General features: G+C 45.6%; 2 protein-coding genes across 2 annotated transcripts in view; both read right to left on the bottom strand.

Annotated features, from left to right (window-relative positions):
* Positions 1 to 723: 723 nt before the first annotated feature.
* On the bottom strand, positions 724 to 9,386 carry LOC129384464 (uncharacterized). Its single transcript, XM_055069914.1, has 4 exons — positions 9,022 to 9,386; positions 7,419 to 7,757; positions 4,073 to 4,432; positions 724 to 2,574 (listed from the first exon to the last, which is right to left on the bottom strand). Exons 1-4 carry the CDS (start codon positions 9,251 to 9,253, stop codon positions 2,351 to 2,353), a joined length of 1,155 nt encoding a protein of 384 aa, XP_054925889.1. The 5' UTR covers positions 9,254 to 9,386; the 3' UTR covers positions 724 to 2,350.
* A 951-nt stretch (positions 9,387 to 10,337) lies between these two features.
* The window catches only part of LOC126529570 (uncharacterized), a 94,405-nt gene continuing 90,768 nt past the window's right edge, over positions 10,338 to 13,974 (bottom strand). The window contains exon 4 of the mRNA XM_050177095.2: positions 10,338 to 10,804. Within this exon, the coding sequence (XP_050033052.2) occupies positions 10,338 to 10,804 (467 nt within the window). The remainder of the gene's footprint in view (positions 10,805 to 13,974) is intronic.

Raw genomic sequence — 13,974 nt, 5'->3', positions numbered from 1 at the left:
TTTTCTTTAATTTAACGGTTCCGAAATCACGATTAAAATTTGCCTGCAAAAGCCCTGTCTTTTCCCGACCTGGAGGACATTAGGCCTCCTCGTGGCGTTTGGTGCTATAGACGTTGGTCACAAAACTTCCTTTCACTTCAGTTTTTATTCTCGTAAAAACTACAATACATTGCGAAACGTACATACATATTACCGAAGATTCATATACATTTTTTGTCATTGATAAAGGTTTCTCTCTCCCTCGCTCCCTCTCTCTCGTAGTCAAGACCACGGAGTCAAGACTCAGAGATCGAGAGCTCCCGTTAGTACATCACTCAAAGGTAGATTACCGTCCCTCCACGCGAAGTCGTGCAGGTTTGCGGGAAATCCTTGTCTGTACGAAGCGAAGGCTGCGCCATGAGCAGTTCGGGTTAACGGCGCGCGAACATGTTAGGTTAGGTTAGCATCCCGTCCCCGGTGTGCCAGTCCACCGACACTAGGGCTTCAATGACCCTAGTCGCGTCAGATACGACTATGCAGCCCTGCCAGTATACGCAATGTTTCAGTGTTCGTTGTCGTTTCACTCGGTAACTGTCCTCACCACTTCGTGTCTGAATTTGTCACGCTGCACAAACGCGACTGTTCGCATCTGCGCTAAGAACTGGCGTAGCTGTCGCATGTCCATTTCCATAGCCAATTCCATTCGACCCACGCGACGCCGTACAGATAGTCTACAAAAATTACTACGTGTGAAAGAAGTCATTTTATTCAGAAAGACATATATACAAAGTGCATCAACCATAATGGCTAGGATAAATATAACCTTAAGTTATACAGCCAGAAACTATGTATAGACTTAATGGCCGAAAATTTAATTCGGTATTCGAAAAGTACGATAGCGAATTTTTTTGCAATGGATTAATGCAATATCTTGTCACACCCGAAGGAAATGAATACCGGGTTTGTACAGATAAAAAGAAATGTGCGGTCAACTTGACCCAATTAGTTGAGAATTGGTAATGAGATGGTACTTAACGACGCAAAACTTGTGGATGAAACGTGAGAACCTTGGGATGTGGAAACGAAATGGCAACTTTCCAATGAGAAATTCAGATAAAATTCTGACAAAGCATTCGCATATATTTTGCACAAATAAAGTTCTGGGCGTAAGACGATGAGCTTGACTCTTCGTGTGAATGCAAATAGAGATGTTTTTTTTTTCTTCTGCAATTTTTCTTTTACGTCATTAGTTTATCGTCATGCTTAACAACTCTGCTAGAACAAACTTTACCTCGTGCAGAACTATTTCCGTATTAAGATATTTCTAAAGTGCTGAATTTCTTTCCCTAGACAACAGTATAATTGATTCGAAAGAAATTTGTTTAAATCAATTAGAAATTAGCAGTTATACTGATTGTTCGTAGCATAACATTGATTCGAGGTGTGAAGATTTTTAATAAGAAGTGCTCAAGAATTGTAGGAAAGAAAACTCAAGGATACATTTTTACAATTCCATAATTCTGCAACAAATACGTATATCGCATTGCGCCACACTTTATTTGATGGAACACCAAAGCGGCCATATTTGTTACGTAGGTTTGCAGTTTACGTGATGTTGTTGCCATGCTTACGAGGGTTTTGAAAAATCTCTGCCGGCAGATTAGTGGTAAATACTACAGAGTGTTGCACAATACAGTGATTTTGTTCATTTTAAATGTTTGAATGGGTTCAGTTGTCAGAGCTCTGATATCTTTTTTATTGACAATTCAGAGCGCTAAATCTAATAGTGCAGATCTTTGATTTTTTTATCTATTTTGCAGTATTCAAGGTTTTTCGTATAAACAATGGTAACCCAAATAGCAATTTCACTCCCAGCAATCAATATGCATGGCTCTTATATAGAAATGCAATGAACCTCATCAAAATATACGTAGTGTTTGCCGAGAAAAACGATTTCTCCCTCCCCATGTACAGTGAAGCCTCGTTATAACGAAGCCAGATATAAAGAAATAATGGACCTGACGGTCGAAGCAAGTAAAATTATTATTAAAATCATTATACAGATTCCTAGCACAGTACGTGCAATAATGAATATAGCGAAGTAAATCAGGCTCTCTCTTCAACTTCGTTATATCGAGGTTTTACTGCATTTAGATTGAGGCGCTTGAGGTGAAGTTTCACATTAACGCATCTAACGGCGCACAGTGTCGAGAAGAGTGATAAAGCACTCTCAAAGTGAAGGCACGTATCGTCCCTGCGGTGTTTTAGCGTGAGCGACACTGTTGGTAAGGACATGAAGGTGCGAACGGAGTGAATGTAAGGAAATTGTGAGAGTGCTCAGGGCAAACGCGTTCCGCTTGTGTCCGCCGTATCAGCTGCACGAAACGTCTGCGGCGAGGTACGCCTTGTGTTCGGCGTGCTTCTGAGCCGCGGCGGCTCTCAGCAGTCGCGATCGTCTCCTGTGGTGCTTGAACCATAGCACTGTGCAGGTGGCTGCTAAGCCTAACGTGGCGGTCGCAACGATGCAAACGGTGACGGCGATCGTAGTCATCATGGGAGGCACCCTGGTTGTGTTTTCCGCCGTCGAGGCGCGCTCTGCACAGAATGCACAGTGAAGATTAGTGAATTGGCGCAGCCGGTAATTATTTCTGAGCACTGTGGCAAGAAAAACAGGCATTATGAACTGTAGTTGACACTAGCCAAAATCTTTTGCTTGTTTTGTTTCACATTGCGCACGTCATACCAAGAAATATAGGTTGTCAGGCTTCTCAGATGATCTTCACGATCGAACCCGACGGTATCACCCCTAAAGGATACTTTATTGGGAATCGACAAATAGACAATTAGAAGTGGCGCCGCCGCTAGCACGTACCGTTTTTTTTATGTTTGTCACAGACTCAAGGAATCACGACAAAACAAATTTAGGCTTTTGTGATTCTCTTTTAATCTTCTCGAGCGAATTGAACGGTCAGATGTCTTAGAGAATATGTTGTATCTATTTATCTATCAGTTTCTAGATGTTGTTGGAGAATTGTACTGCAATGCTACGTTTATTATTGCCTTTATTTACCGTAAGATGTTATCCCTCTCCCAGCGGAAGATGACAAACTGGGTGCCTTTCTTAGGGTAGACCTCTATGTAGCTTATGTTTTAATTTTCTCTCCTTTCTGTTTTTTTTCCCTTTCCGTCTGCATGCCCCCAAATCTACAATCATACAGCATTACTTAGACGCCTCATTTCGGCTCAGTGTTCATTCAAAGCTGTAGTTCTAAAGCTTCGAACGCACGTAGGAACTTCCTAGCACACGCACTGCCCATTAGTGAATGCTACCCCAATAAGGGTTGTTATGTCTATCAAACGTCACCTTACAACTTCCCGAGGTAACTAAATGTGAGCATATATGGTATGTTAGTTATAGTGGTTGACATTTCTTTTTATATTTTATTTTTTGAACTATCGTTGACTGTACCATTAACTGTATTTCTATGTAGTAAACCTTCCACAGTGCATTTACTAACTTATTAAGTGTTATATGAACTCTTATTATTGCTTAGTATTCTTCACTTCGTGCTAAACTTCCCACTGTGGCGTTACCACCATCACCACAAGCGATGACGGTCGCCGTGATCACCTCCACCGTACTCCAGTGTAGGGTAGCAGAATATATTTCTTTTTTACAATGAAGCTGTCTATGGCTAGGATCTGGCGGATCGCGTCCACGCGTAGACTGAAAAATTTTCCATACGTGGGCCGATACCGGAGATAGTGCAATACCGGGCCGGCCAGCGGCGGAGGTGAAGCAGGCTTTAATCACTCCCCATACATGGGCCGATCCCGCAGATAGTGCAATGCCGGGCCGAACTGCGGCGGAGGGAATGTTCGCCATTAAGAGACCCACATACACAGCTTCGGTGGTCATCCTTCTTCATAGAGTGGAATGACACTTAGTTTTTCGTTCAACTACCTTCCATCATCCGTTTTTTTATGTCTCTCGCGTTTTCACTTTTTATTTGCGCCAGTACTCCATAATTGGATTTGTATTTGCTCCCACAGTATATTTTTGTTAGTTTAACGATGAATTAATCTCGCGTACCTTCCCGTTCTTTGACAGTCTGGGCAGGCGCCAGGGTCCTGACGTAAGTGGCGAACACGTTCGCCTCCGGTTCTAGCCGCGCCACCACCAGGTAGTCCGTGGCCGGTTTGAGACCCGTCAGGAACTGCGGGTCACCAGCGGCGCCGGTTGCACTGCCAGACTGGGTGGCGACCCAGAAGCCCCGCACCGAGCGGTTACCCGCCGTCACATCGAACAGCTCGATGCGCAGCCGTGACTTCGCCGCTCCCTGGTCGTCGCCGCCGCTCCAGGCACGGCCGCGTCGACGTGACGCACACGTGACTGAGAACGACGTATCCGTGTAGTTACCCACCACGCATTCAAGGCTGGACGCTCGCTCACCTGGGACATGGGTAGATGCAACGGTAGACTGCTTATCAGAACGGCACACAAAAATCTTTACCACTGTGGGATGCTTTTTTTGGCGCCGGAAAAGGTACTGAGCTTAACTCGTGACACCTCCCTCGAGTCTCTAATTTCCGCAAGGAAGTACGAAGCGAGATATTACGTAAGTACTAAGCCGCTGTATACATTATTTTTAAATATTCTGCTTTCGTTTTCCTGAAAAAGCAAACGCAGGCAGGAAAGCAGCCAGAAAGAGAGAGAGAGAAGGGAAGACAGAAAGGCAGGGAGGTTAACTAGACTGAGTCCAGTTTGCTACCCTACACGTGGGGAGGGGAATGGGGAGTGAAAGAGGGAGAGGGAGAACTTAGGTATAGGATGTCTACAGTCTGGCACTCAAGTCTGTTTCCCTCAGGTAGCGAAAAAGCGCTCGAACTGCTTTCTGGGCCATTGAACTATGAGGCCAGGCCCCCAAGATCTTCGCTTCCGTAAATGGCCTGTCATCCAGTCTATTTAAGGCACACTGGAGAGTCTCGCGTTGATTATCGAAGCGACAGAAAAGTAGAAAAGTAGTCCTGTGGACATAGGAAAGCTATCTCGAACTTTGCTGCTCAAAGAGTCGGGGTCACGAACGTAAGTGAGATATCATGACTTTCGCTTTCTTATTGCGTATTTCCGCAAGGGAAACAGTTCCTAGAACCTATTGCGTGCTTGCTCGTCCCCCATGACTGCAGCGCCATTGTTCGTCATTGCTAAGAGTCACCCAGTGTTGAGCCGAAGTTTTCAAATGCCATTACATCGCGTGAAGTAATGGTGTGCCAGCTTCAACGGTCCGTCATTGTTAAGAATCTGTCCTTATACTGCACACTCACTGCGTTACAAAGTCATCACCCATAGCCAGAATGCTGTCCCTCTAACTGTCGTACCTACTGATCTAGCTTGATGTTTGTTAAAAACAAACATTAACAGTGCCACGCGTACTGCACTGGACATAGAATAGGATGATGCTCATGATGACATCCTCCATGTTGTGAAAGAGAGTAGACTTTTAGTGTCCTCTTTGCCACAACATGAAGGATGGCGTCATCATGTCATCATCATGATGCCGTCATTATTAGCGTTATCATATCCTATGTCCACAATAGTACGCGTAGCACTCACCAAACGGTGTTCTTGTATACACTTGCTTCCCTTTGCCGACCCCTTCTATAATCCCAGCTGATGTTCTGTTTTCATATCGCCGCTTAACCACATTACGTGGGACTGCCAGAACAGGCCACCCAAAATTAATACACCAAAAATAGCCGCCAAACTTTCCGGAAGGGAGCAGTGGGAGACTTGGCTCGCCAGCGAGGATCGGGAGATGCAACTAGCGCTCCTCGACCAAGCACGGCGGACCGCTCAAGCCAGTGGGGCCCTGGACTAGGGGCTCCACCCACTCGCTTTCTGCATTTTTGTTTCTTTTAAATAAACGTTTTGATATATATATATATATATATATATATATATATATATATATATATATATATATATATTAATAATCTGCCGTTCCCGCCTGCTCGGGCCATTTGCTTGGCGCCCATTCTGTCGCGCTATTAGACCACTGGCTAGCTCTTCTGTGCATTAAATGACTTTCCGGACTTGACTTCTTTAAATTTAATATCAACTACTTCAGTTTGCTTTCCAATCCACACCGATCATTCCGCTACCCTTATCCATGTGTCAGACCGGGAGCTTTAGCTTCCGAAGCTTTTTTTTTTCTTTCCCCTGTGTTACAGCTCCGTAGGCTCGCGCTGGTTGCATGCGCCTAATGATTTTGTATGCGCCTAATGAGTTGTACCTGACCTATGCGCTCCAGCTCATTACTTCGGAAATCTGCCTTTGATGGAGATGCTTCTCAGTACTTCGTCTATATCTGTACGGGGTGTTCTGCTATTTCGTTAACAGAAATTTTAAAGCTGCCCCGTGACATGTAGCATAATTCTATTTCTTCAAGTACAATTATCTCAGCTGTAGACATTATTTGCAAAATAAGAAAATGGAAGGGAATATTTGACTAATTAACTAATTTTGGCTAATTAACATTTAAACTTATTACATTACGCCGCGTATTGCAATTTAGAAGTTGCATCTGGTACCTATTGAAGACATATCTACTTCGAACTAATCCTGAGGATGACCCTAGTTACGAGGTGTGCAGGTTTGGAATGAAATGCATTGATGTTCCAGTAACTTTCAAGCTTTAATGCACAAAAAGGTGTTTTGGTAAAAAGTAAACCGAACATTACTGCATTTTTACGGTGCCTTTGACAGCGCTTATCTCGAAAATGGTGCTAGTTTTGAAAATCGTTCCAAGGAATGTGCCTTGCGAAATCACCGGCTTCCATTCGTGTATTGCAATGTGTGCTTCAAAGCAGTTAGTTCAAAATTTATTTAGTGAAACTTTCTTATTTAGGCAATTATGCGTATTTTTTTTCAGTGTGAATAATGTATACCTCTTCCAGTATTCCAGGTCAATCAGTAGATTTGTGTTAAATGCGACGGGTATAGTTTTCTAAAAATTCTGTGAACTTGAAACAAAACATCCAGTATATTGTTCCACAGCTTCTTGGGATCCAGACAATGACTGTCAGTTTCAAATTGTTATTCTCCTACCAGCCTATTAACATTACATTAGCAGTTCAGATTTTTTTTTTTTCATGCTTGTTATAGACTTGTCGGTTAATGTCCTCATTCATGTGTTGCAATACTTTTAGAGTGTTGCTGAGCAGGACAATGTCATCTTCCAGTCGCAGGTAGCTGAGGCGTTGCCCTTTGAGCATCGCACCCAATCCTTCCCAGTCTATCAGGTAAAATACTTATTTTTGGGCATGCAGTGACTAGCAGCTGAGAGACTGTGCTTCCTTGCCCGACACGTAATGCATAATTGGCAAACATCCAAGATGTTGAGTGGAGATTGATTCCATTCGATCGAATAAAACCTTACGCCTCAACTGGAACCGGTGTCTACAAGGTTCTCGCTGCGTGCCCACGCTATTCCTCGCCCAGCAGAGAAGCGTCGCGTGAAACAGGTGCGGGTCGACCAGCATTTCAAGTCGGTTCGAGTCCTGCCCTTCCGGTGGCCGGTCTTTGAAGTCCGCCTCCTCGGCTCCGGTGGCGCCCTCTCTCCGCGTCACATGACGCCTCTTCCCGGTGTCGTCCTCGGCAATCCAGAAAAAGCTCAGCCCTTCGCTGGGATCCGCGCTCACGTCGCAGGTCACGTTCAGTGGCTCGTTGGGCCGCGTCGCTAGGAGCGTTTCGCGTCGTACGCCGCACCGGGGCGCGTCTGCAGCGAGACACAGCCAGTGAAGCATGTTAGGCTTAGAAATACGTGGAACTTAGCTGGCAGATACACATTCGCGTTTCATATCACTGCGCCAGTTAAACTACAAGAAGGACACCAAAACGACGAACAACCAAGCATTGGCTGACAACCGCTCGTTTTCTTTCTTTCTTTTTCGAGGAAACAACGTTTTTATCAAGTGCGGGCCTCTGCTTTAGGCATGCTTCACGCCCCTTTACAGCTGCTCATCACGTACAATGGCCACCTGCGTTCGAAACGAGTTATGTCGATATCTAATAGTGTTATGGAAATTTGGCTTATGCATTTGTCATCATGTTTATTCACAACATAAGCTTCCGTAGTCTCTGCGGACTTGACATCTCTGTTTCGAAGCAAAGCTATGGAATCGCATGGAACAGAGGTTCGAACGCAAAGTTCCGGCGACGTGCTTTAGCCTTGAGCAGCCAGAAAGGTGCACATTCGGTAAAGGTGCCCCCTCGACATGAAGCGTTTGTACGGATGTTGCATTCAGCTTTGCTAGATAACTTCAGCGCACTGTACGCATGTAGGTGGAGCAGCGAGTCCGCTATGAGTCAGGCATTCTTTTGGGAAAATCGACCTGGACACCCATTATCACAGTACTTGTCTTAGGTCGCAGCCTTTTCCCATTGGCCAGTGCTGGGTTGCGTGCCGCACGTGAGGAAGTGTTTCTATTTGTCATCCAAACAATACAAGGCTCGAAACAAAAGCGAGAGTACTTCACTTGAGGAAGTTAGTTTTTTTTCCATGGCAATTCGGCATGTAAAAACTTGTTTAAATTGTAAATTCTGGCGAGCAAGATCTGAGTAGGCGAAAACTAAATCGCTAAGACGACAGAGAAAAAAATGATATCTAACACTCGCAAAGGCAAATTACGCCTTTGATATACTTCTTCGGACAAACGAAGCCGAAGGGTCAAATTGCTTATATACCTGATACAGCAAACACAGTAAGCTCCTATCATCAACATGACATAACAAGAACGTTTTTCGTTTCGTGTTGCCTACTTCGTCAGTTTCTATGTTGGTCGCATGAAACGTGCATGGCAATGTCGGAAAAAGGTGACGAATCATTCAGTCACCAAATACCAATCGAGACAACGGGCGCGATAGGCACGATAAACGAGGCAGATGCCTCGAGAATGGCCAACAGCGAACCTTACTTTACGCAAGAGTGAATACTAGCCTCGAGGGTTTGGGCCTGCGGATCAAAACCTCTGCGCACTCACGTCTGACGCGGACCTCCAGCGGGGCGCTGTCCACGCTCTCTCCGCCCGCAGTGTTGGCAGTGCAGGTGTACCGTCCGGTCTGGTCGACGGTCACCCCTCGGATGACCAGGTAGCGCGAGGTGACCAGAGCGTCGGAAGAGCCTTCGCCACCGGCGAATCCCTTGATTTCGGTCCCGCCGCGACGCCAGGTGACCTCGGTGACCTTGGAGGCAGCAAGCACCGAGCACTCCATGTACACGTCCGCACCTTCGACGATGCGGCTGGCGTTAAGGCCCGCACCGAGCCTAATGCTCACCTCTGTCTTGTCTGCATGACATTGCGTTTGGTCAGTCGTAGTAAGTTTGCTGATGCAATCTGGTTGGGTGATTGAGGTATAGCATTGAATTTCGAAGCGATAACAGCAAGCTGGTACTGTATCGCTTCTTCAGAAGAATCGCAGGTGCAACAAAGAAACGCGAGAAAGTGTAACCGTGAAGGAGGGCGATGTTCGGTTTTCTCTATCGCCCATGCAAGTCGGAAATAAGTATGGAAATATATAAATATGAAATTATGACTCGCCCTTGTAGCTCAGAAAATAGCGTGATGCACTGCTGAGCATGAACTCGCAGACTCGATCCCGCTCGCGCCGGTCGCATTTTCTTTTCTTTTTCTTTCCAGTTTCTTTCCTTTATGGGAGAGCAATTTTGCAAAAAAGGGAGAAGCAAAAAAAAGTAAGTTTCTTATGCGTCGTGATTCAAGAAAGTGGCGCAAGGTGGTGCTTTCCGTGTTGCTGCTTCTAGTCCCAAAACAACTCAGCATATTGTAGGGAAATGTTAATGTATTCTTCAAACAAGATCTGTAAGAGACATACATCCACCTTCTCGAAGAGATGCGATTCAAAGCTGATGGAAAGATTAACTGTTTATTAGTCGAGATAAGCAAGATACATTTAGAGTATTGGTGCAAACAATGAGGTAAGAGATTGATAAAACTAGAATCGTTACAAGCATAGATAACTTTACAATATAGAGATGGAGGTTATAAGAAAGAAAGAAAGGATGATGGAGAGATGTACAAATTGATATGCTTCTGCGCATGGATACATAATACGTATTAGCGGGAGCACTCTTTCACAGGGGATGCCAATGTAGATAATCATTATCGTCACCACCATGCAGCTGCCATCTACGTCTCCGATATTTCGGGGTTTGGTAAACCGTCATACACGCGCTCGCGGAAGCGCTTCTCCTCTAAATTAACGCGTTACGTGTATTTGTAACTTTGTCACGTATATCAAGGACGCTGCTGTCTTCCAAGGGACCTTTCGTTTAGGCCTTTCACTTACGCGACGTGTGCACTTTGAGGAAGCGGCTGAGCACGCCTCGGCTCTCGGGCAGGTTGCCGTTGATGGCGCGGCACTCGAGCAGCCTGCCGGACTGGGCCGACGCCGGCAGCAGAAGCATGCTCGTGGTCACGTTGCCCTCGCTCACGCTTCGGCTGAAAGCCGGGTCCACTGCCGTGCCATCCATAAACCACGTGACGTTTGCCGCCGGTCGGCTACCAGTGGCTTCGCACTCGAAGCTCCTGGACTTCGCGGGGAAGCGTTCGGAAGGCGCCACAGCCTCACTTTTTGCCACCTTGCCATCCGCGGACAACGGAATGCTGGATCCGAGGACCGCATCCGCTGCGGGGGTGTTATTCGGTGGCTCGCGCTGTGTAGCTGTGCCGGGCAGGCCGATCCACCCTGAAGGGGTGTTAGTCTGCTGCGCGGGCCAGGTCCAGATGATAACTGCCGTTGGTGCCACTGCAGGGGAGATAAAAACGGATTGCAATTGATGTTATTGCCACCCAGCTGCCCACACCGTCAGCGTCATTAGCTATACTACGAAGTGCACTGTGATCCACTGTAAAAGAGAACACCTATTAAATATTTGATTGCAGGTTACAGCGGGTTTATAAAAATAAGGTATGGTGCCTATGTTTATTTCATAGATATATTTTTTAGAAACTCAGCCTAATGAGTTTTAAATCATTCTTTTTCTCTCGACAAATCAGTTGAGTGATTGCCTTTATTTCCAGCTATGTGTTCTAAGAATATACCATACGCTACATGAAACCTTCCTAAAGTTCGGATGGAGCAGGTGAAATGTCCACCGCTACATCTGTCGCCTGCTACTGCAAGTAGGTAAATTAAATCCATGAAGAGAAGGAACTAGGAAACAGCGTGACCTATACGGAGTACAGATAACGACACAGTATATATATTAAGTATGCACACGCGATCAGCGTGTGCATGTTCTGAGCACTAAGACTGCATGATGCACCTTGTGGCTTCCGTAGCAGTGCTAAAATTAGAAGTTGATGTCACTTTGCGTGACCAACGTAAAGTCGCTTTTTTTTTCTTTTTTTGCTGTGAAGTACATCAGAAAGACGCCCCTCCATCTCGCCACCGACGCCGCAGCGCTCACCAAGTAGTGCAGCCATCGCGTTAGAATGGCTCGTTCACTCATGCGTGCTCAGTGCAATTGTGAAGAGGCTCTGCCATTGTTCTCGCTTCGACGAACAACGCCAGACAATCCAGTGTTCCTTAGGCAGACTGGACGACTGGCCTTTTAACGAAGCTGAGACATCGGCAGCGTGTGCTCGCAGCACATACACCAAGAAAGCCACGCGAGCTATTGTACAATACTTGAGGGCGACAGACTTGAGTGACGAGCACGCGCATAACCACAGTGCACGCTCATTATTAGGGCGCTTGCACTTTTACGCCCGTAAGGATGTAAGTCGTGAACAGTAAAGCTCCCTTAGGTGTGCAAACTGGTTTACAGTGTAGGGTAAGACAGGGCAAAGTTTAGCGAATCTGTTTTTTTTTCTCTCTCTCTCTTCATCAAACAGTCATCATCAGCCTATATAAGTCTTCTGCGGGACGAAGGCCGCTCCCAGTAATATACAATTAGTCCTGTCGTATACAATAGCAGCATTCAAACAATGGAATGCAAATATAAAAAAAATACAGCTTTACTCCTCTTCTTTTCGCACTCTCAGGCAGTTTAGGCAATGCGCGTCTCGAAAAAATAATAATTTGTGTAAAAGTGGGGTGACCACGGGTGACCACGCTGGAGGAAGCAGGGGGAGGTGAATGGCGGTACTGCATTGCCGAGAAATGTGAAATTTCTTCTGGCGCTGGTATGGCCTGCAGGCTTGGTATTTCGTCCTGCACTGAATCCTATCACTGCAGTGTCAGTCTGGATCTTGAGGCTGCCGAATATTGTATTTCATTTTACCGAAGAACTCATATTTCCCGAGTTCTCCCCTGGACGTCTGTTTCACGGAAACTACATCATACCTCGACATGATTCTGTGCTGGGCAGTACACACGTGTCGAGTTGGCCTATGGGCATTAAGCCATCTATGCTGCACCCCTACACATGTGCAGGTTACCGGCTGCGTTCCGTATGGAAGTATGCAATGGAACAACAAACGCTGCCTTAATAGCCTCATTGGAACCCGTACACACGTTCAATTGCATCATTACTTTAATAAATAGGCATCAGTTGGCTCGTTTGTGTACTTGGATGGGCTGGATCACTGCCTGACGCCAAGAAGCTCTTTGAGACGCTCGTGGTCTCCCGCGAGAGCTCTGCAGGCGCATGAATGTTTACAGGCTGTGATCGGTGGCGGCACTGCGTGGCGTTTCTCCTCCGCTAAATATTTGCTCTCTTCCTGATGTACCCCCTGAAAATCTACTCTTCTTGCATGGGCAGTATTTTTTTTTTTTCAGTTTCACATACAGTCTTTATAACGAAGTGCTTGTGCGATATACGAAATCATTCGTTATACAGGTCACTTCGTTGTAAAGGTAGTGCCCCGCACCGCTCGCAATGGAACCGAGACTGAATCATGCTTTCGTTATACAGGTAATTTCGTTGCAGAGCTGTTCGTTGCAGAGGCAATTGACTGTACTCGAAAATGTATTTGCGATTACCTTCACTCTTCCCATGGCACTCAGAGGCATAGTGTGAGTCAGAAGCCAAGTAGTCTTAAATTGTTTGTTCTACCCAGTAGAGGTTCCCAAAATTTTGTATACATAACTTTAACGTATGTTGCAACAGAACTGCTTGTTCGCATAGTTGGTGCTTGCTAAAGGACATGTTTTTTGAGGCAAGTTAAACCACAGAGAAAAGGAAGACACATAGCCGTGTTGTTTCTATGTGTCTTCTATTTGTGTGTGGTTTAACTTGCGGCAAAAAACATGTCTTTATCATTTATTTATTTATTTATTTATTTATTTATTTATTTATTTATTTATTTATTTATTTATTTATTTATTTATTTATTCATTCATTCATTTATTTATTTATTCAACGTTTCGGCCGGAAGACCAGTGTTTATCGAGGCGCACTATAAAGGCTGGTTCTCCGGCTCAAACGTGAACGAAAAGATGCTTCCCAATGGACCACGCTCTCCTTCGTTTAAATAAGGTGCGGAGCAAACAAAGACCCATTACTATATGTACACAGAAACGAAGATACTGAGTATCTTGATGGGGTGAAAACCTTGTATTAGGTTCGGATCTACCGATTGGTATCACGGACGTCAAGAACTACTCGCCTAAGCAAATGCTCGGACGACAACTGAGCATTACCGTGCATCGGATCACTCGACAATCGCTTTTCGCCATACGTATGCAACGTCCAGCGCTACCGATGCCAACAACAATTATTAATGTTCTCGGTAAGTCTGTGCCGCTCTTTCCTTAACAGCCCTGCCGGTGCCAGAACAGCTCCCTCACGTACGCTTAGCACCCTCGTCAAATATTTGCGCTCCTCCACCGCCATCAGCCACACCGTATGCCCACGGAGGACCGTTCTCGACGTTTCACGCATCGCGCACGAAGAAACCACGAAGCTTAAGCTTTACGGAACAGGACACGCCTGTGAATATCCAAGGACAGGTGCCGGACGTATAATGTGG

This window comes from Dermacentor andersoni, chromosome 9 (genome assembly GCF_023375885.2).
Source record: "Dermacentor andersoni chromosome 9, qqDerAnde1_hic_scaffold, whole genome shotgun sequence".
In the NCBI taxonomy this organism is placed as follows: Eukaryota; Metazoa; Arthropoda; class Arachnida; order Ixodida; family Ixodidae; genus Dermacentor; species Dermacentor andersoni.
The sequence above is the reverse complement of the archived record's forward strand: the minus strand, read 5'-3'. Positions and strand labels throughout refer to the sequence as shown.